Consider the following 17,276-nt stretch of genomic DNA (forward strand, 5'->3'; position numbering starts at 1 on the left):
ACTTAGGACCATGTCTCAATTTCTACAGATCATGTGACCGTCACAATTCTGTCACATGATAATATCTCATTTCTCTCTTACCAGGTACTGAATTTTTCAGACTGTAAGACACACTGGACCATAAGACACACCTAGGTTTTAGACGAGGAAAATAGGAAAAAAATTTTGAAGCAAAAAAAATGTGGTAAAATATTTAATAACATAAATAACATAGGCCACCTCCTGCCCCCCAGTGAGCTAGGTAAGCTACATTCGGACTATAAGACACACCCCCATTTTTCTCCCAAATCTGCGGAGGGAAACGTGTGTCTTATAGTCCAAAAATATGGTACGTCTTTGACTCAATGTATAATCTTGTTTGGTTATAACATCCGAAGTGTGCATTTGAAGCCCACATAATTGAGAGCCCTGAACCAAAGAGCCTCAAATTAGTTTCTAATACCTGAGGTGAACCTTCTGGATTAAAAAGGTTTTAAGCTTTTTTAAATTTTATCCTCATCTAGAAACATTTCTTCATTGCTTTTAGAGAGGGGAGAAGGGAGAGAGAGAGAAACTTTGATAAGAGAAACACCAGTTGGTTATCTTCTCATGCGTGCCCCAAATGGGGATCAAACCCACAACGTAGGTATGTCCCCTGACTGAGAATCGAACTCCACAACCTTTTGTTTTGCTCTATGGGACAGTGCTCCAACCAACTGAGCCACACCAGCTGGGACATAAAAAGGTTTTAAACTTTTGATATTGCCCTCCCCATCCTATCCATTTACACTTTATTAAGTGTGTGAAAGCACTTCCCTATGTGGTAGTCAACATAGCTATTATCATCTTTTGTATCATTGTTAATGTAATAAATAACAACAAAAGGATCTGATTGTTATTTTAATTGATGTTTTACTGATGAGAAATGCAGGTGATTATTGTTATCTTCATTTGTCTTTTTTCCTCCTGAAATACCTGTTCCCATTCTTAGTGCTTTGTTCTGTTTTTTCCCCCCTCTTAGTTGTTAACCTCCTTACTCTTAGTTTTCAGATTTCTTTGTATATTAAGAACATGAGTCCTTTGCCATGTAGCCTCCAGTATTTTTCCCATTTTACGATAGCCATTTAATTTCATGATCTCTTTGCTACACAGACATTGAACATTTTTGCTTCACCTAATTTATCTTTCTTTTCCTTATGACTTTGGCCTTTGCTGTCATGGCTCTAAAGAGTATGTGTATCTTTAATGGACTTCCACTCTTTCTCCTGGCTTGTTGTAAGCCTAATCCTTCCGTCTCTAGATAATCTCCCTCTGTGCACAGGGACAAAGGAGATGGGAAAGAACTGTGTCCCCTGGGGAAGGTACGTGGCAATGCCTCTCAGGAATGAGAGGGTTGGCAGCCCTCTGCCAGCCTGTGGTTGATGAAAAAGCATCGATATAAAAAGCCAACAATTAAACAAATATATAATTTATTAACTTTCTTTTAAAAAGCTTAAATGTTTAAATTCATTAATTAAAAACTAAATCTAAAACTAAATCCCTAAGTGAATGTAAAAGGTGGTGATGGCCACATGTGGTCAAGTAGGTAAGCCCCAATGGATGACCCCACCTTTCTCCAGGTGCCTGAGTCCTTCCTTCAAGGGTGGGTAAGAAGGAGAATAAGCTGGGCTGACATTTTTCTCCTTCTCATAGGTTGAGAAAAACATGAAATTTTTGAGATGTTCTCCCATCCTTTCCCCATGACCTTCCACACCTTCCCCTCTCTCCTCAAAATTCTCACCCTTTATGCTCTTCTTTTTGGCTGATGACTTGGCCTCATGCATTATTGAGGGATGGGGAAAGCCATCAGACATGATGCTCCTCATCACACCACAAACAGGTCTATAAATGCTCCAGTATTTAAAGCCATCTTTTACTTTAGCCCATCTGTGAACATTGAGAATGTGTCTTATGGTGTCTGGATTTCACCCTGTCTCCACTGCTCTATTTGGACTTTTTAGTTATCTCGTCTCATGCACCTGCAACTGTTTTCTCTGTGTAAATCATTTTCCTTCAGCATTCAAAGATTTCCTTTTATCACCAACTGTACACTCTCCTGTGCCTTCCCCCACCTTCAGCAATCATGTTATTCTTATGCTCACTTTTGCAGCCAAGCTTCTTTGAACAAGGATGAACATAGGCCATCTCTAGTTTCTAACCTCCCATTCACACCTTATACAATTCTAATCTGGTTGTAACAACCTGCCATTTCACCAAAACTAGTTTTGGCAGTAATAGCTCTGTCTCTTAATCTAATGAACATCTAATTAAACCTCTCAGTAGCTGTCAATACAGCTGCCCATGGTCCTCTTCTGGAATCGCCTCTTTCTTGGTCCCTGTGATGCCAAAAGTATTCCTGGGTTTTCTGCAACTTCATTTATCAATTCTTTTCACTCTCATTTCTCCACTCCTCTCCATTCTGTTAATGTTTAAATGTATCAGGGTTTGGTTCTAGGTTCTCTTCACTCTCTGCACTATTTATCTGGGTGATTTCATTGATTTCCTTGGCTTTAAATACAATCTATAGGCCAACAATTCCTAAATTTACAGTTTTAGTCCAGAGCTCTTTTCTGAAATCCATATTTTTATGCCAAGTGTATCTTTGATGTATTCCCTTTGATATCCCCAAAAGAGCTGAAGCTTTCCATGTTTAAAACTAATTGGGGAGGATTCATTCCTAGATTAGCAGATTTTGAGAATTAAAATAAAGTGATAGCAATCAAGATAGTGAGGCATTAGCCAAAAAAAGAAAAAAGAAAAAAGTATATCAGTAGACCCAATCATATTTTTGGTCAATTGATTTTTAACAAAGATAGAAGACAACTCAGTGATGAAAGAATAGTCTTTTATCAAATCATATGGAGACACATAAGAGAGAAATCTTTGCTACTTGGGTTAGTCAAAGATTTATCACCTAGAACACAAAAAGTGCAAACCATAAGATATCAAAGGAAACCATGTCTTTTTCTCACTTAAAATTTTGCAGTGGTTCCATTTTTAAACCCCATACCTTGGCCTCCAAGAGGCCAATATGGTCTAACACACTCAGTGACATTCCCTCTACACTCCTGTTTTCCCACCCCAACCACAGCCATGGCGTTCTGGCCTCACCGTCCTTCTTCCTTTTGTTGCATATCCCAAGTTTTTTGTTCTCCTAGCAACTTTGCACACTTGCTATTTCCTAGACCTAGACTCCTCTTGTTGGATTTTTTAAATGGCTATCTACTTCTCATTATAAAGATTCAGTTTACATATCATATCTTTAGGAAAGTTTTATATGTTTTGTAATAGTTCATGCATGAATTCTCTTTCATAGTGCCTTATTTTGCTCCTTTCTTAATTTATAGTTTTATATTTATGAATTCATTTTAACACTTATCTCACCTACTAGAATATAAGCTCCTTGAAGGCAGAAACTATCTCCTCTTTTTTACTTAGCCCATTACCTGATACATCATAGAAGCTAATTAAATACTTGTTATATACGTAAATTAACAAGCCTTCTACAATTAAAAAAATAATAATAGTAAAATTCCAATGAGATCACCACAGAATGATCTGGGCCAACATAATATAACAATCTATTCTTTATCTACCTATCTATCTATCTGTGTATGTATTTTTAGGGCCCCCTGAATAAGGCTTAATGCATGGAGATAACTATTATATTGTCTGAGGTAAATAAGGATCACCAAGTTTCAAAACCATGAATATGCAAATGGATGGTAATGTCAGACACCCAAAAAAGCTTACCTCTCCAAACCAATTGCTTGGCACAAAGAATGGAGCTTGGAGTTGTACAAAAGTGTAAAGCTGTGTGTCCACTCAAGGAGTAGCAATTGAGCTTTGCTCCATGGTCACAAAGGATCTTAACACAATCCAAGTTGGCCATTTCACAAGCCACATGAAGAGGCGTTTTCCCGTTGGGCCTGCAGTTGATTGTGGCATTGTGGTCCAGGAGCACCAGAAGACATTCCACATGACCAAACAAGACAGAGAGATGAAGGCCCGTTGCCCAAGAGGATTTTAATTTATAGCTAGGCAACCAATAACCTGAAAAAAGAAGGGAAAAAAAAGTTTAGCTTCTCAGCCTAGGATTTCTCCATGTTTCATGAGGATTTTATTAATTTACTTATTTTTTGCATTTTTAGATTTTTTCCCATCATCATTTATCCCCCAATACCATCTCCCACCTCCACCCACACCCTCCCCCCGACATTACCACCTATTGTCCATGTCCATGAGTTCTTTCTCTTTCGTGAGGATTTTTATAGAGTATTTCACTTTGGTCACTTTACAAAATTGAAGCAGAATGATTCAGAAGTTATAAACTAATAGCTAATGGTCTACAAGTGTTAAGTATCACATTTGGATGTACTAACTGAGACGGGGGTTCTTAGTCTTTATTATCTTGTTCCTTTACTTACTTGACCTTCCTGACTCTCCCATGTATTTGAGTTTGAGCCCTTTATTTATGTCATTGCTTTTTATTTTATATGGTGAGTTACACAGGACTCATATTTAAGAATTTTAAAAATCCCAGTCAGGACTTCCGGTAAAGATGGAGGCATAGGTAGCCATGCTATGTTTCCTGTCACAACCAAAAGAAGGACAACAACAAATTTAAAAAAAAAAAACAACAACAACCCAAACTGACACAAAATCGAGCTGTATTGAAGTTGGACAACCAAGGAGTTAAAGAAGAAACATTCATCCAGACCGGTAAGAGGGACAGAGGGGCAGCCAAGTAGAGAGGACTCACAGCAAAGTGGCTGGAGGACCGGGGTGGGCAAGGCAGCAGTTGGTGGACCAAGCCAGGCGGTGACTGGTGGAGTAGGCAGTCCCACATTCACATGCAGATAAGCCAGGAGGAACAACTGGGGAATGAGACTGACCTCGTAACCCAGGGCTCCAGTGTGGGGAAATAAAGTTTCAAAGCCTCCGACTGAAAACACCTGTGGAAGGTTGAGGCAGCAGCAGGAGAAACTCCCAGCTTCACAAGAGGGTTCATTGGAGAGATCCAGAGGGTCCTAGAACTACACAAACCCATCTACCCAGGAATCGGCACCAGAAAGGCCCACTTTGCTTGTGGGTAGCAGCAAAAGTGACCAAAAGCCAGCAGAGAGAGGAGCAAGTGGCACTGTTCCCTCTCAGACCCCTCCCCCACAACAGCATCACAATGTAGCAACATGGGTTGCCCCACCCTGGTGAACACGTAAGACTCCACCCCTTACTATGTAACAGGTGTGTCAAGACAAAAAAAAAAAGGCCCAAATGAAAGAACAGATCAAAGCTCCACAAAAATACAACTAAGTGATGAAAAGATAGCCAACCTATCAGATACACAGTTCAAAACACTAATCAGGATGCTCATGGAACTGGTTGAGCATGGTCGTAAAAGAGGAAAAAGTAAAGGCTATGAAAAGAGAAATAAAGGAAAAGTACAAGGAACCAACAGTGATGGGAAGGAAACCGGGACTCAAATCAATGGTTTGGAGCAAAAGGAAAAAATAAACATTCAACCAGAACAGAATGAAGAAATAAGAATTCCAAAAAATGAGGAGAGGCTTAGAAACCTGTGGTACAACTTTAAACTTTCCAACATCCAAATCATATGGGTGCCAGAAGAAAAAAAGGAAGAACAAGAAATTGAAAACTTATTTGAAAAAATAATGAAGGAGAACTTCCCCAATCTGGCAAGGAAATAGACTTCTGGGAAGTCCAGGAAGCTCACAGAGTCCCAAAGAAGTTGGACCCAAGGAAGCACACACCCAAAGCACATCATAAGTACATTACCCAAGATTAAAGGTGAGGAGATAATCTTAAAAGCAGCAAGAGAAAAGGAGACAGTTACCTACAAAGGAGTTCCCATAAGATTAGCAGCTGATTTCTCAAAAGAAACCTTGCAGGCAAGAGGAGGCTGGAAAGAAGTATTCAAAGTCATGTAAAGCAAGGACCTACATCCAAGATTACTCATCCAGCAAAGCTATCATTTAGAATGGAAGGGCAGATAGAGTGTTTCCCAGATAAGGTCAAGTTAAAGGAGTTCATCATCACCAAATCCTTATTATATGAAATGTTAAATGAACTTAATCTAAGAAAAAGAAGATAATCAAAAATATGAACAGTAAAATGACCACAAACTCACAACCGAACCTACAAAAAACAAAAACAATCTAAGCAAACAACTAGAACAGCAACAGAATCACAGAAATGGAGATCACATGGAGAGTTATCAGTGAGGAGGGGGTGGGGGAGAATGAGGGAAAGGTACAGGGAATAAGTAGTATAAATGGCAGGTAGAAAATAGACAAGGGGAGGTTAAGAATAGTATAGGAAATATAGAAGCCAAAGAATTTATATATACGACCAATGAACATGAACTAAAGGTGGGGAATGTGACTAGGAGGGGGGTGTAGGGCAGAGGGGAATAAAGAGGGGAGAATGGGGCAACTGTAATAGCATAATCAATAAAGTATATTTTTTAAAAATCCCAATCATTGTTTTGAATGATGCCAAAGCTGTTAGTTATAAGTTTATACTTTTTATTCCATCATAGTTCTTTCCCCCAGAGTTGTTGCTCCTGTCGTCAATCTAAGGCACGAATATGTTTGATGTCTTTACAAAATTTATCACACCAAGATTTTATTTACCAGTTTGTTAGTTTACACAATACCTTTTTCCAAAAAAAAAAAACCCACAAATTTAAGAGAACTCACAAACTTCATGTTAAACTTTTTAATAATCTAGGAAATAAGGGCAAAAAAATAGGGTTGGAAAATAAAAAGAGGTGAAGGGTAAGATGGGTACACAAAAGCCACACCATGTCTAGTGTATTAGAACTGCATGGCGAATTTGCCTTTGAACTTCTATCAGGAAATACACAGCAAAACATATGCTATGCCACTAACTACGCCCAGAAACTGCACACAAATTAATTGCTCAGGAGAAGCACAGTTGTCCTAGAACTGAGATCTTGGATAAACGTTCCCCATTAGTTGTTGGAAATGTTGTGTGTGTGTGTGTGTGTGTGTGTGTGTCTCCTTTTGCCCTCTGACCACTGACTTCCAAACAGTGCGTCAGTCCTATTATCCAAGTCCCCAAAGATTGCCATATATGACAAGCTATAACAAAAATAACTTTATAAAACTTCTTTCAACATTAATACCTAGAGCCATGGCATTAAGCTCACTAGGAGCGGGGAATGAAAAATAGGTACAGAAAGATAAAAGACTGATGACAAGATGAAGATGCAGAGACAGCTCAACGCCAAGAAGAGAGCGTAGAGCTGAAACAACAAAATACATTTTAACATGGATAAATCAGAGGTTTGCTTTTAGGTTATAAGAATTCCACTGTACATGTACAAAGTAAGCAGAATATGGTTTAATGGTAATTTGTTTGAGAAAAGACCTGGGGATTTGAATTGACAGTAACCTCAAAATGAGCCAACAGAGGGATGGAGCTGCCAAAAGTTAATATAATCTTAAGCTACATTAATAAATGTGCAGGGCCCAGAACAAAAGAAATGAAGTTGTATTCTTCACTGATTAGGTACGGTCAGAATAAATCTAGAATACTCTTGGGCACAAATGATGAGCATCTGGGGAGCACTCAGAGGACAATGACCATATTAAAAGTGGGTTTGGTGATCAGCTATTAAAATTCCCTCATTTAAGTGACAAACACTACATATGCACCCCTCCTAGTGGTTTACCCTACAGGTATAATCACTCATGTGGAAATGTCCTATAAGGGCCACTGTATTGCATAACTCTCAGAACACCATTTTCACTGAACTCTTTGTGAAGAGCATAAAGTTTCCAGGAGTTATGAATATTGGCGACCTATGGACAAGAACATGAACTACAATGTGCACTACACTACAGCATTGTCTGTAAGAGCTAAGTGTTACAAACAACCTCAGTCTTTATCAATAGTAGACTTTGTAGGTAAATCATGGTACATCCATACAATCAAGTACTATAGAGCCCTTATAAAGAAGGGAGAGGTTCTATGTATACTGATAGGGGAAGATCTCAAGATGTATTATTGAGGGAGAGACACGGGAGGCTGAACAGTGCACCTAATATTCTCTCACAGGTGAGTATATTTACAAACACCTAGGACAAGAAACTGGTTAGAGTGGTGGTCTCCAAGTACTGGGGGCTGGGGAACAATGCCATAAATTTACTTGCCCTTGAACATCCCCTTTGAGCTTTTAAATTTAATACTTGTGCATATATTATTATTTATAAAACTAAGAAAAATTAAAATGAACTATTTCCCCTGTCCAGAAGAAAAAATAATTTACTTTAAAAAGGCCATTTCCAGGGTCATATACAATGCTCATTCATTCAGAGCGAATGAATGAGCCCAAACCCAAGTTTAGTTTTCTGCAGCCCACCTTCAACCGCCCCCCCCCAACACACACATTTTAATCCTTTTTTTATCCCATCAGAATGCTAGGGCCATTTTGCTTTGTCTTCTTCCCAATTGTCCCATTATCTAAATGTGCTCTTTAAAAAGAAATCCAAAGTTAATTCACACTAAGGTCTAATGAACTGAGAATGGTTTAAAGTGTGACCCTCTTAGGTTAATCTGAATTTATGTAAAAATCTGCATTCAACAAATAGAATTAAATTCTAGGATACTGATTTGAGATTATAGACACTGAGAAGGGAGAGTAATTGGTGATCTGGACCTTTCCTGGAAGAGACGAACAGTAACACAGATAGCCTCAGCTGGGGAGTACCCAGCCTGTGCCTATAATGTGTGTGTGTGGAAATAAATATGCACACAAAATATGTGTGCGTATATCCATTTACATATCTTTATGTAACCATGTACATTGCGTCTGTGTTCTAAACAGAGTCGTTAAGCTATGTGGTGTTCAACCTACTTCTGATGATGAATGAATCACATTGAACATTGATACTCTCAGTCAGTCACTTTAATACTTAAACTTCTTCAACAAGCAATTTGCAAAGGCAACCTTCTAACTGTCTTGGAAAGAAGCTGGTTCCAGATCTTCAACCCAGGGTGTGCTTTGCCTGCAGATTAACAGCAAAGATTAGACAGCTCTACGCAGCCACTGATTGGAAAGTCATGCCTGCTTCTGCAAGGGGAAGAAAAATGATCTCAGAAAGGAAGCAGCGGAGAGCTGATTAAGAAAACACCATTTTGATGTAAAATCAAAGACACACAGAATGTTAGCGCTGCAGGGAAGATTATCCAGTCCAAGTCTTTCATTTTCCAGATGAGAACACTGCCACTTTTTCAGCCTGCTAGAGCCGTACGTCTCCTGCCTCAGTCCAAGCTGACGGACTCGGGAGGTCTGCAGTGCAGCGTTTCCATCTATCTTTGTCTTTCTGAAGGTAGAACAGGTTTAGTGCCCAGCCTGCTTCACAAATCACACGTAAGCAAAGAAGATATGTCACATCTCTGATATGGAAATGCATTTGCTTGTTGATTTTTCTTCTTCTCCCTGAATTCCTAATAGCACCAAGAGAATCTATCCTGTCCGTTCATTATGTGACTCAGTCATCCTTAGCCTCCTAGTTTCCCCTTCATCTCTTATAATAATAAACTGGTGAGTTGGGCTGGGACAGTGTCAGGCCCTAGAATTCAGCCCACCCCCTGCATGGAATTGCAAACCTCTCCTAGATGGGAATCTATGCAGGTGCGTGGCAGGAAGACACCATTGCTCTCACCCCTAGGTACGTTGCTGAATGGAGGCGTCAGAAGAGGGCAGACTGGCAGACATGATAGGGTCTGCTGAAGTGCACCTTCAAGCTGGATTGCAGAACTTTGGTGGTGGCGTGAGGGGGGCAGTTCTGGATCGTTCAACTCTGAGCAGAGCAGGAAAGCCTGCTGCAGAAACAGGAGCAGCCCCCTGCCCAGAGGCCGCCTGCATAAATGAGGCTGCAGCCACAGGTCGCTGTGTACCGAGTATGGAAATGAGCAAGAGCGTCCTTTCCACCACACCTGCCCTCACTGAGGACCAAACCTGAGGCAAAGCCATCTTCAAAAAATTACAGTCATGCAGTGCCTAGGAAAACACTGTGCCCGGGTGGCCATGTCAAGAGAACTGGATTTGTCCTCCAAAATGTAATCACCGACAGTCCCAGCATGACAGAAATATGGCTAATCAGGCAGGTTCCTTTTGTAGTCTCTCCCTTGTTTCCGCAGCAGAATTGTCCCAGGGCTTCAGAACCTAGCATGTGACGTATGTTTAGCATTTGTCTTTCAAAGGGTCCCCTCTGCTCACCTCTGCAGACATCAGGCTGCCATTTGGTTATGTGCCCAGACTGTACCCAGGACCAGGATGGAGCAGAACCTGGGAATAAAGCCCGTGGGCGGAGAGTGAAGAACCTGCTGCCTCCCCCACTTGTCAACCATGCACACTCTGGCCCAGGTCTACAGCAAGTGTGCAGTGATGGCTCCTGGCAGAAGAACTCTGCTTGAGCAAAGAGCTCGACTGAGGAGAAGGGAACACACATTCTTCCTCCTGGGCAAAAATGCCACAGAGAACTCTCGAGGCCAGGCCCTGTCCGTGTGAATCCAGACTATCTAGTCACTTTTACCTTCCCCAGGCCATGACCCATCATCTGTGCATACAATCTCCCCTTCAGAACATGGGGAATTATCGGCATGCACAGGATTCAGAGAGGGTCTTAACAAAGCCTCCACTTTACAAATAGGATAATATCTTGTAGGGATTAATTAGCATAAAGTACTCATGTTTCTGTAGCTAGTAGACAGAGGTCACCTCAAATTCTGGTCTCCCCAAAATCTTTAAACAGCCTTTGAAAATCTGAAGGTGACATTCAGTTAACTTCCAATCCAATGTCCCTTGTAAGTGAAGGTTCTAAAGAAATTTTAGAAGTTTGATGCCTACAAAAATGTGCGGTAATCCTGTGTGTGTTTAATTTAAATCAGAAACCAGAGAGAGATGTCTGAGCAGCTGAGAAGAAAGTGCTCTGGCTCAGGAGCAAAGGGGCTGGACCATCTTGGGGAAGAATTGATCCCGCTCCAGTGTTTGGGGGCTGGACACTTGTGTGGTAAACCTTCAGCTAAGCCTGGGCTCTGCAACAGTTATCGGCTAGAATGTTATCTGGGTCCAAAGAACCCACACCCGAGAAGCCTCTGTTGTTACAGCCAAAAGTTACACACGTTGCTTGTGGCTGGATTAGCAGACATTTGCTCTGACTGTGTCTGTATATTTACAAAGTCCTGAAGGATTAGAGGCCACAGGCAATTCTTGGCTATTTGTTAATAGCTCGTATTTTCAAGATAAATCTCACCATTTTCCCAGGAGAGGAAAAAAAAGTAAGCTTGACATGTAAAATTGAAAAGAAAAAAAGTTTGAACATCAAGGAATGGAAAAGAACCCTAAGATGGTAATAGGAGAGCATGACCGTGAATTTCTGGCAAAGAAGAAAATTAGGTGAAAAGGAGATTATTCATTAAGAGAGTGGAAATAAGAGCTCTTAAGATATTTGGATGGCAGTTGCTACTTATTAAGTAGATAGAATACCTGCCAGAAAGTTTTCCAGTGAAATCACTCACTGCTTATTTTAATTAAAAATATGACTCGCAACCAAAGAACCTGTGGCTGTGGGCTGTAAACAAAGTACTTAAAGTGCATTACACTGATTAATAAAAGGACTCTGATTAACCTGACTGAGTAGAGAATTTCATCCCAAAGAGATAAGCGTGATATTCTGCCTGGGTCATTAATAAGCCAACACTCGTACACCTGGAGGAGGGTTGAGGTGTGGAGTTGGAAAAACCTTCGGAAAGTTTTACGAATGTTCATGTACCTGGTATTCTGAGAACCAACCCGAACAGCTTTGAGTTTTCTTAGAGATTCTACTTTCACTCTAAATGTGGTGTTCTTGGCACATAATAAACTTCGTATTACTGACATCCCTTGCCTATTCAACTATTTATTGCATTTATTTGAACATTGAACATTTGAACATTGTTCATGTCTTAACTTTTCTTCCTGCCATTCCCATTTTAAAGCGATCCTCCTGAAGATGTCACTTTGCTTCCTTGTTTTTACTTTTACGACCCATCCATGTCTCTGCTATTCTCTAGGAGATATCTCAAATGCGAACCTAGCTATTTTCAATGTTTGTTTTACAAAGTGTCGGAGAAGCATTTTAAATGAATAAAACGTAACTTTGTCTGAAGATTTGATTATGAAGTTTAAGATAACTTGAAAAAAATAAAACGAGATTTAACTTTAAGAACCTTTACTCGGTGCTGGGGTTAGTCAGGACCCACAGTTTGAACATGAGTTCTGAAAGCTGGGCACCGAGTCTGTGGTCTCTCACACAGGTAGGAGAAGCTACTCAGTGAGATGGGGAAGCGGAAGCGTGTTTTCAGATGCTTTGTTCTACCTTCCACATTTCATATTTGCCTAGGAGGTCAACTTCTGATTACTGTGCATCACTTAGATTGTGAATTCAGGGGAGCAATGTTTAGATACCTAGTTTATTTCTTTGCCAATAGAATTCTGAGTTGCCTTTCCAAATATTATGAACTGACTTTCATTCTGGCTCAGACATACTGTCTTTAGGGGAGAAATACAGTCGCTGTTGGAAATCCTGTGGAAAGTTCTATGACATGTCCTAAAAGAAATAAAAATGGTTTGGGATTAATTGTGCCACTGTTGATTTTCCACAGAACAATCCTATGTTGAATATAGACTATTTATTAATTACACAAGCAGATTCAAAGGTCGGTTGTATCTGTTATAAGTTTTATATGTTGTCTTGCTGATTAAACCAAAAATAGCTGAAACCTGAAAGAAGATTCTTCTTACTCTTTACAAGTAAACAGAGAATGTTCTGTTTCCTCATCTGAATGCTGGTTACATAGGTTTGTTTATTTTGTGAAAATTAATCAAGCTGCATATTTATGATATGTATACTTTTTCAGTATAGAGCTTTTCAAAAGTGCTTTAAAAAAATAAAAAAATAGTGCATAACAATTCAACACCCAAGAAGTCTGTTATGATTTAATAAAGTCTCACAAAGGTTAATCCAGCCACAAACCCTTTAAGGCCACAAACACATAAGGGACTCATTCCTTCAAATTATTCAGAAAGGAAATAACTCACATTAGCTAGCTAACTAACTAGCTAACTAACTGGCCAGTGTAGCCTAGTCAGCTATCCCCTAGGAATTCCTTTGTGACTTTGATATAACCACTTAGGTCTATTTTGCTTGACTAGCAACTAGGATGCTATTTATCACTTCCATCCTGACTGATGTATTAAAAGATATGATAATTAAGCCAAAAGACATGTGAAAAAGTTTGAGGAAACTATGCATGCATGTGTACTCACACACAGGCACATACAATTTCCTGCATAAACCCTGAAGCGATGACCATACATCTGGTTATTTCTCTGCATACACCCACCTGGCATGCCTAAGAAAGGGACTGTTCCTTCCCTTTCCCAGAGGGTGTAATTTGCTGTCTCCCTAATTGAAAACCACATCCCATAGCCCTGACACTGTGAAAACACCCGTAAGCATGAGTGAAAATTTAGCTCCATGTGGACTGGAAGAGTTAGCTCCTATTGGCAGAATGAATTGAAAATGCATTTTCTTCTCTTTCAGGGGTGATGACACCATTGGAAGCAAGGGAAACAGCATCTCTTCCCCAGAGCCTACCCCTAAAACGTCCTTTCTAACAACCTCAGAGCTTTTGCATGCATAGGAGTTGAGCAAAGACCGTCTTCACAGCTCAGGGTCAAACAAATTACCCACTGACTGGGACATTAGTTATTTTACATTGGGCACAAATATAAGTTTTTTTAAAAAACCTTAAAAATGTATTTAGTATTCAGACTGCACAAATCCATGCAAGGAAAGTAGCCTAATTTTATATTACCCACTTTTGCTTTTTAACTAGTAACCCCCATCAACTACTTTTTAAAATACAGACGTTTTCTTTATCTTCCAGTCAAAATAGCAATATTAATTCATTATAAGCCTTCAGGTAAAAATTTTAAATGCAGTAACTCAACTCAACGATGCTATTCTTCAGAACTCACTATCGGAGTATAGCAAATTAATGTGGAAATATATAACCTTAGTATTAGCTGCTGAAAAATCAATGGTGCTGATGATTTATATGTGAATGGGAAGTATTTCAAACATGAAAAAGAGTTGTTCTGTCTCTCTAAATGGCACACGCAAGATCTTATCATCTATTTTGTTTAAACAGGAGTGATGTTGGACATGGTGTTTGTTTGCGGTCCGCTCACCAGATGGCCTCGCTACTCAAGTTCCCCATTAACTAGCTGATTTGGGAAATCAGAACCTGCACTCCTCTCATTTATTTCTGATTCATTAAGCATGCGTTCCAGAAAATCCCGTGATTAAAAAAAAAAGGTTCTGATTTGCTGTTATCCTTAGTTCTTCATAAGGCAGATAATCCATGTTAAGTATATTTACAATTTTGATCTATCATTCAAAAGAAAAGAGGTAACTTTTTGTTTTTTCAGTTTCAGCTTTCCTGCTTAAACGGAAAACTCATTAAAATGATGAGATCCATCAAGGTGCATCCAGACACAGCTTTACCCATTTGTTAACTCCCCAAATGGGGGCCAAAACCCTCTCGCTAATACAGACGGATGTAGAGACGATGTACTTTTAAGTGGCTTGTTAACAGAGACTGCTATCTCCGTGTTCCCAAGCCAGTCATACCATTTGGATTAGACCTGAGCAGTCTCTTTAGCCACAATCTAGAGATCTTTCCTCTATTCTGTGTCATTACAGGCAGAGGGAAAGTTAGAAATAGAAGGAAAGTGCATTACTAAATATAATTGGCCAGGATTTCAAATTTCAGGTACAAGGATAGAGAAAAGAAAGAAGAAAAGAGAAGAAAAGAAAAGAAAAGAAAGGAAAAAAGGAAAGGAAATAAATATATATCAACTTATGTTGCGATCTAGTTTAAGAAAAAAGAAAAGATTAAATTATTAGAAATATTTTAAAAATCCATACTTAAAGAAGCAGTAGATTTACAGTGGATGACTGATGCTGTGCATTTAAAAAAATCTAGTTTCTGTCAATTATACCAATTACACCAATAATTTTTACCTTGTTTATAAGACGCCAAAACCATATTCTCATCTTCAACTTCAAAAACTGTGTCCACATCTATTTGCCTTTGGATTAAAATGGTCTTCAGTTTCCCAAAGTCATTTGTCTTTAGAGCCTCAAGGAAATTTCTCTTGACCAGCTTGGCAGCTGCAGACTTAGTGACAGGGGCCACGGTGCCGTCCATCCTTCCTCTTCCTCCGAAGGCTTTGTTGTGATTTGTCAGGAGAGGCACCGAGCAAACAGGCACATGCTGGAGCGCCCACAAAGTGTCGGCTAATTTTATCCCCAAGTTATGCTGATCCGTTCTATTTATATAGGGATCATTGCAAACTTCAAAATATCCTTCTCGGCTGTCACTGCATTTTCAAGTCTTTAAAACTGGTTCTATACTAACTGATGCATTAAGTAATACGAAGGAAAACCCTCACAACAGATTCCAGAGAATGAAATGTCACTACGATATGATCAAAGTAATCACGTAGGATTTAAAAGCTCTTAACGCTTCTTTTCCCCTCAGTAAAAACATCTGGTGCCCAACTGGAGAGCTTGCTCTGTTTACCCAATACCCCCAAATAAAAATTTGTTACAGTTGCTGATACATGGGTTCCTGAAAACCTATAATAGTTTTGTAATATAAGTCTGCAAAACCAAGCATGGTCACACACGTTTGAAAATAAACAGAAGGTTTTCAAGTGACCTAGACTTGAACAATTCCAATGTCATGAAAAAAAGTGGGGTGGGATGATTGTGGTAGGGGACCGTGTCAGGTAAAGGGAGGCTAAAGAGACAGAACAGCTAACTTCAGTGAGTGAATAAGCTTTATTTAATCATGGCTTTTTAATCAGTTAGAAAAGACCGTATTGGGACAATTGTGGAAATGTAAATATGGACTACATAATACTTGATACTATGAAATTATTGTTCAGTTTTAAAGGAGTGGTAATGTATATACATGGTTATGTAAAAGAAGATTCTTAGTCTTAACTGATACATTAGGGGTAAGTTGTCATGATGTCTAAAACTTATTTACAAATAGTCCAGAAAAATAAAAATTAATTATGTATATACACACACATAGACATATATAACTGTATGTGTGTATTTGTGTGTGTGTGAATAGAAACAGAAAGAGAGCAAATTTGGCAAAAAGTTAAAAGTTGGCAAACCCAATGAAGGAAGGGGTGTCTGTTATTTTATTCTCTTAGCTTTCCTCTAAGTTTGAAATTTTTTCAAACAAAAAGCTAGGAAAGTGCTCAATTTTAAAAATGTATAAATCATTAAAATTAGAAAATGATGATAATAAGTTTTCATTTGAATGCAAAAAATCACATTTTATATATTGTTGGCAAGAGTCAGAACTGGTACAAACTTTCAGTAGAACAATCAGCAACATGAAATTTTTAAAGAATTTAAAATGATAATAGTATTTAATTCTCTAGAATTTACCTAAGGACATAAAACATGGATGCAAATCATAACATAATTTTGAACTTATCTCATTGATGTGCAGCGTAAATACAAGCAAATAGAAAGTGACAAGTCAAGTCTATAGCGTGTTGAGTTTTTACAAAGTGAACTCACCTGTGTAACTAACCCCAACAGACTACGCCCCCCCATCTTTGGGGGTTACATCCCCCAAAGTGGGTGCCTGAAACTGAGAATAGCACTGAACCCTATATAACCTACATTTTTTCTTATACATACATACCTTTGATAAAGTTTAATTTATAAATTAGATGCAGTAAGATATTAACAACAACAATAATAAATAGAACAATTGTAACAATTTACTGTGATAAAAGTTATATGAATGTGGTCTCTGTCCTCCGAAATATCTGAAAACTGAGAGGGCCACACTCAGTGATTGACAGGCAGGGGTCACATACAGTGTCAGTACTCAGGACGATGCGATGGGCCACGTCCTGGGCAGGACGGGACAGGATAGTGGGGGATTTCAGTGAGCTACTCTGAATGGCGAGCAACTTAAAACTTATGGATGATTTACTTCTGGAGTTTTATATTTAATATTTTTAGACCACTACTGGCAGTGTATAACTACAACCACAGAAAGTGAACTTTGGATGAGAGGGGACGGCTGTAGTTCAAGTGTACTTAAAACCCTCTTTATGCCCC

General features: G+C 39.1%; 1 protein-coding gene across 1 annotated transcript in view; it reads right to left on the reverse strand.

Annotated features, from left to right (window-relative positions):
• Positions 1-15,748, reverse strand: part of ASB4 (ankyrin repeat and SOCS box containing 4) — a 56,885-nt gene extending 41,137 nt beyond the window's left edge. Inside the window, exons 1-2 of the mRNA XM_028526013.2 lie at positions 15,141-15,748; positions 3,772-4,071 (exon numbers count right to left, since the gene is read on the reverse strand). Of these exons, the coding sequence (XP_028381814.1) occupies positions 3,772-4,071; positions 15,141-15,327 (487 nt within the window). The 5' untranslated portion in view covers positions 15,328-15,748. The remainder of the gene's footprint in view (positions 1-3,771; positions 4,072-15,140) is intronic.
• Positions 15,749-17,276: the final 1,528 nt, after the last annotated feature.

This window comes from Phyllostomus discolor, chromosome 10 (assembly GCF_004126475.2).
Source record: "Phyllostomus discolor isolate MPI-MPIP mPhyDis1 chromosome 10, mPhyDis1.pri.v3, whole genome shotgun sequence".
NCBI classification, from domain to species: domain Eukaryota; kingdom Metazoa; phylum Chordata; class Mammalia; order Chiroptera; family Phyllostomidae; genus Phyllostomus; species Phyllostomus discolor.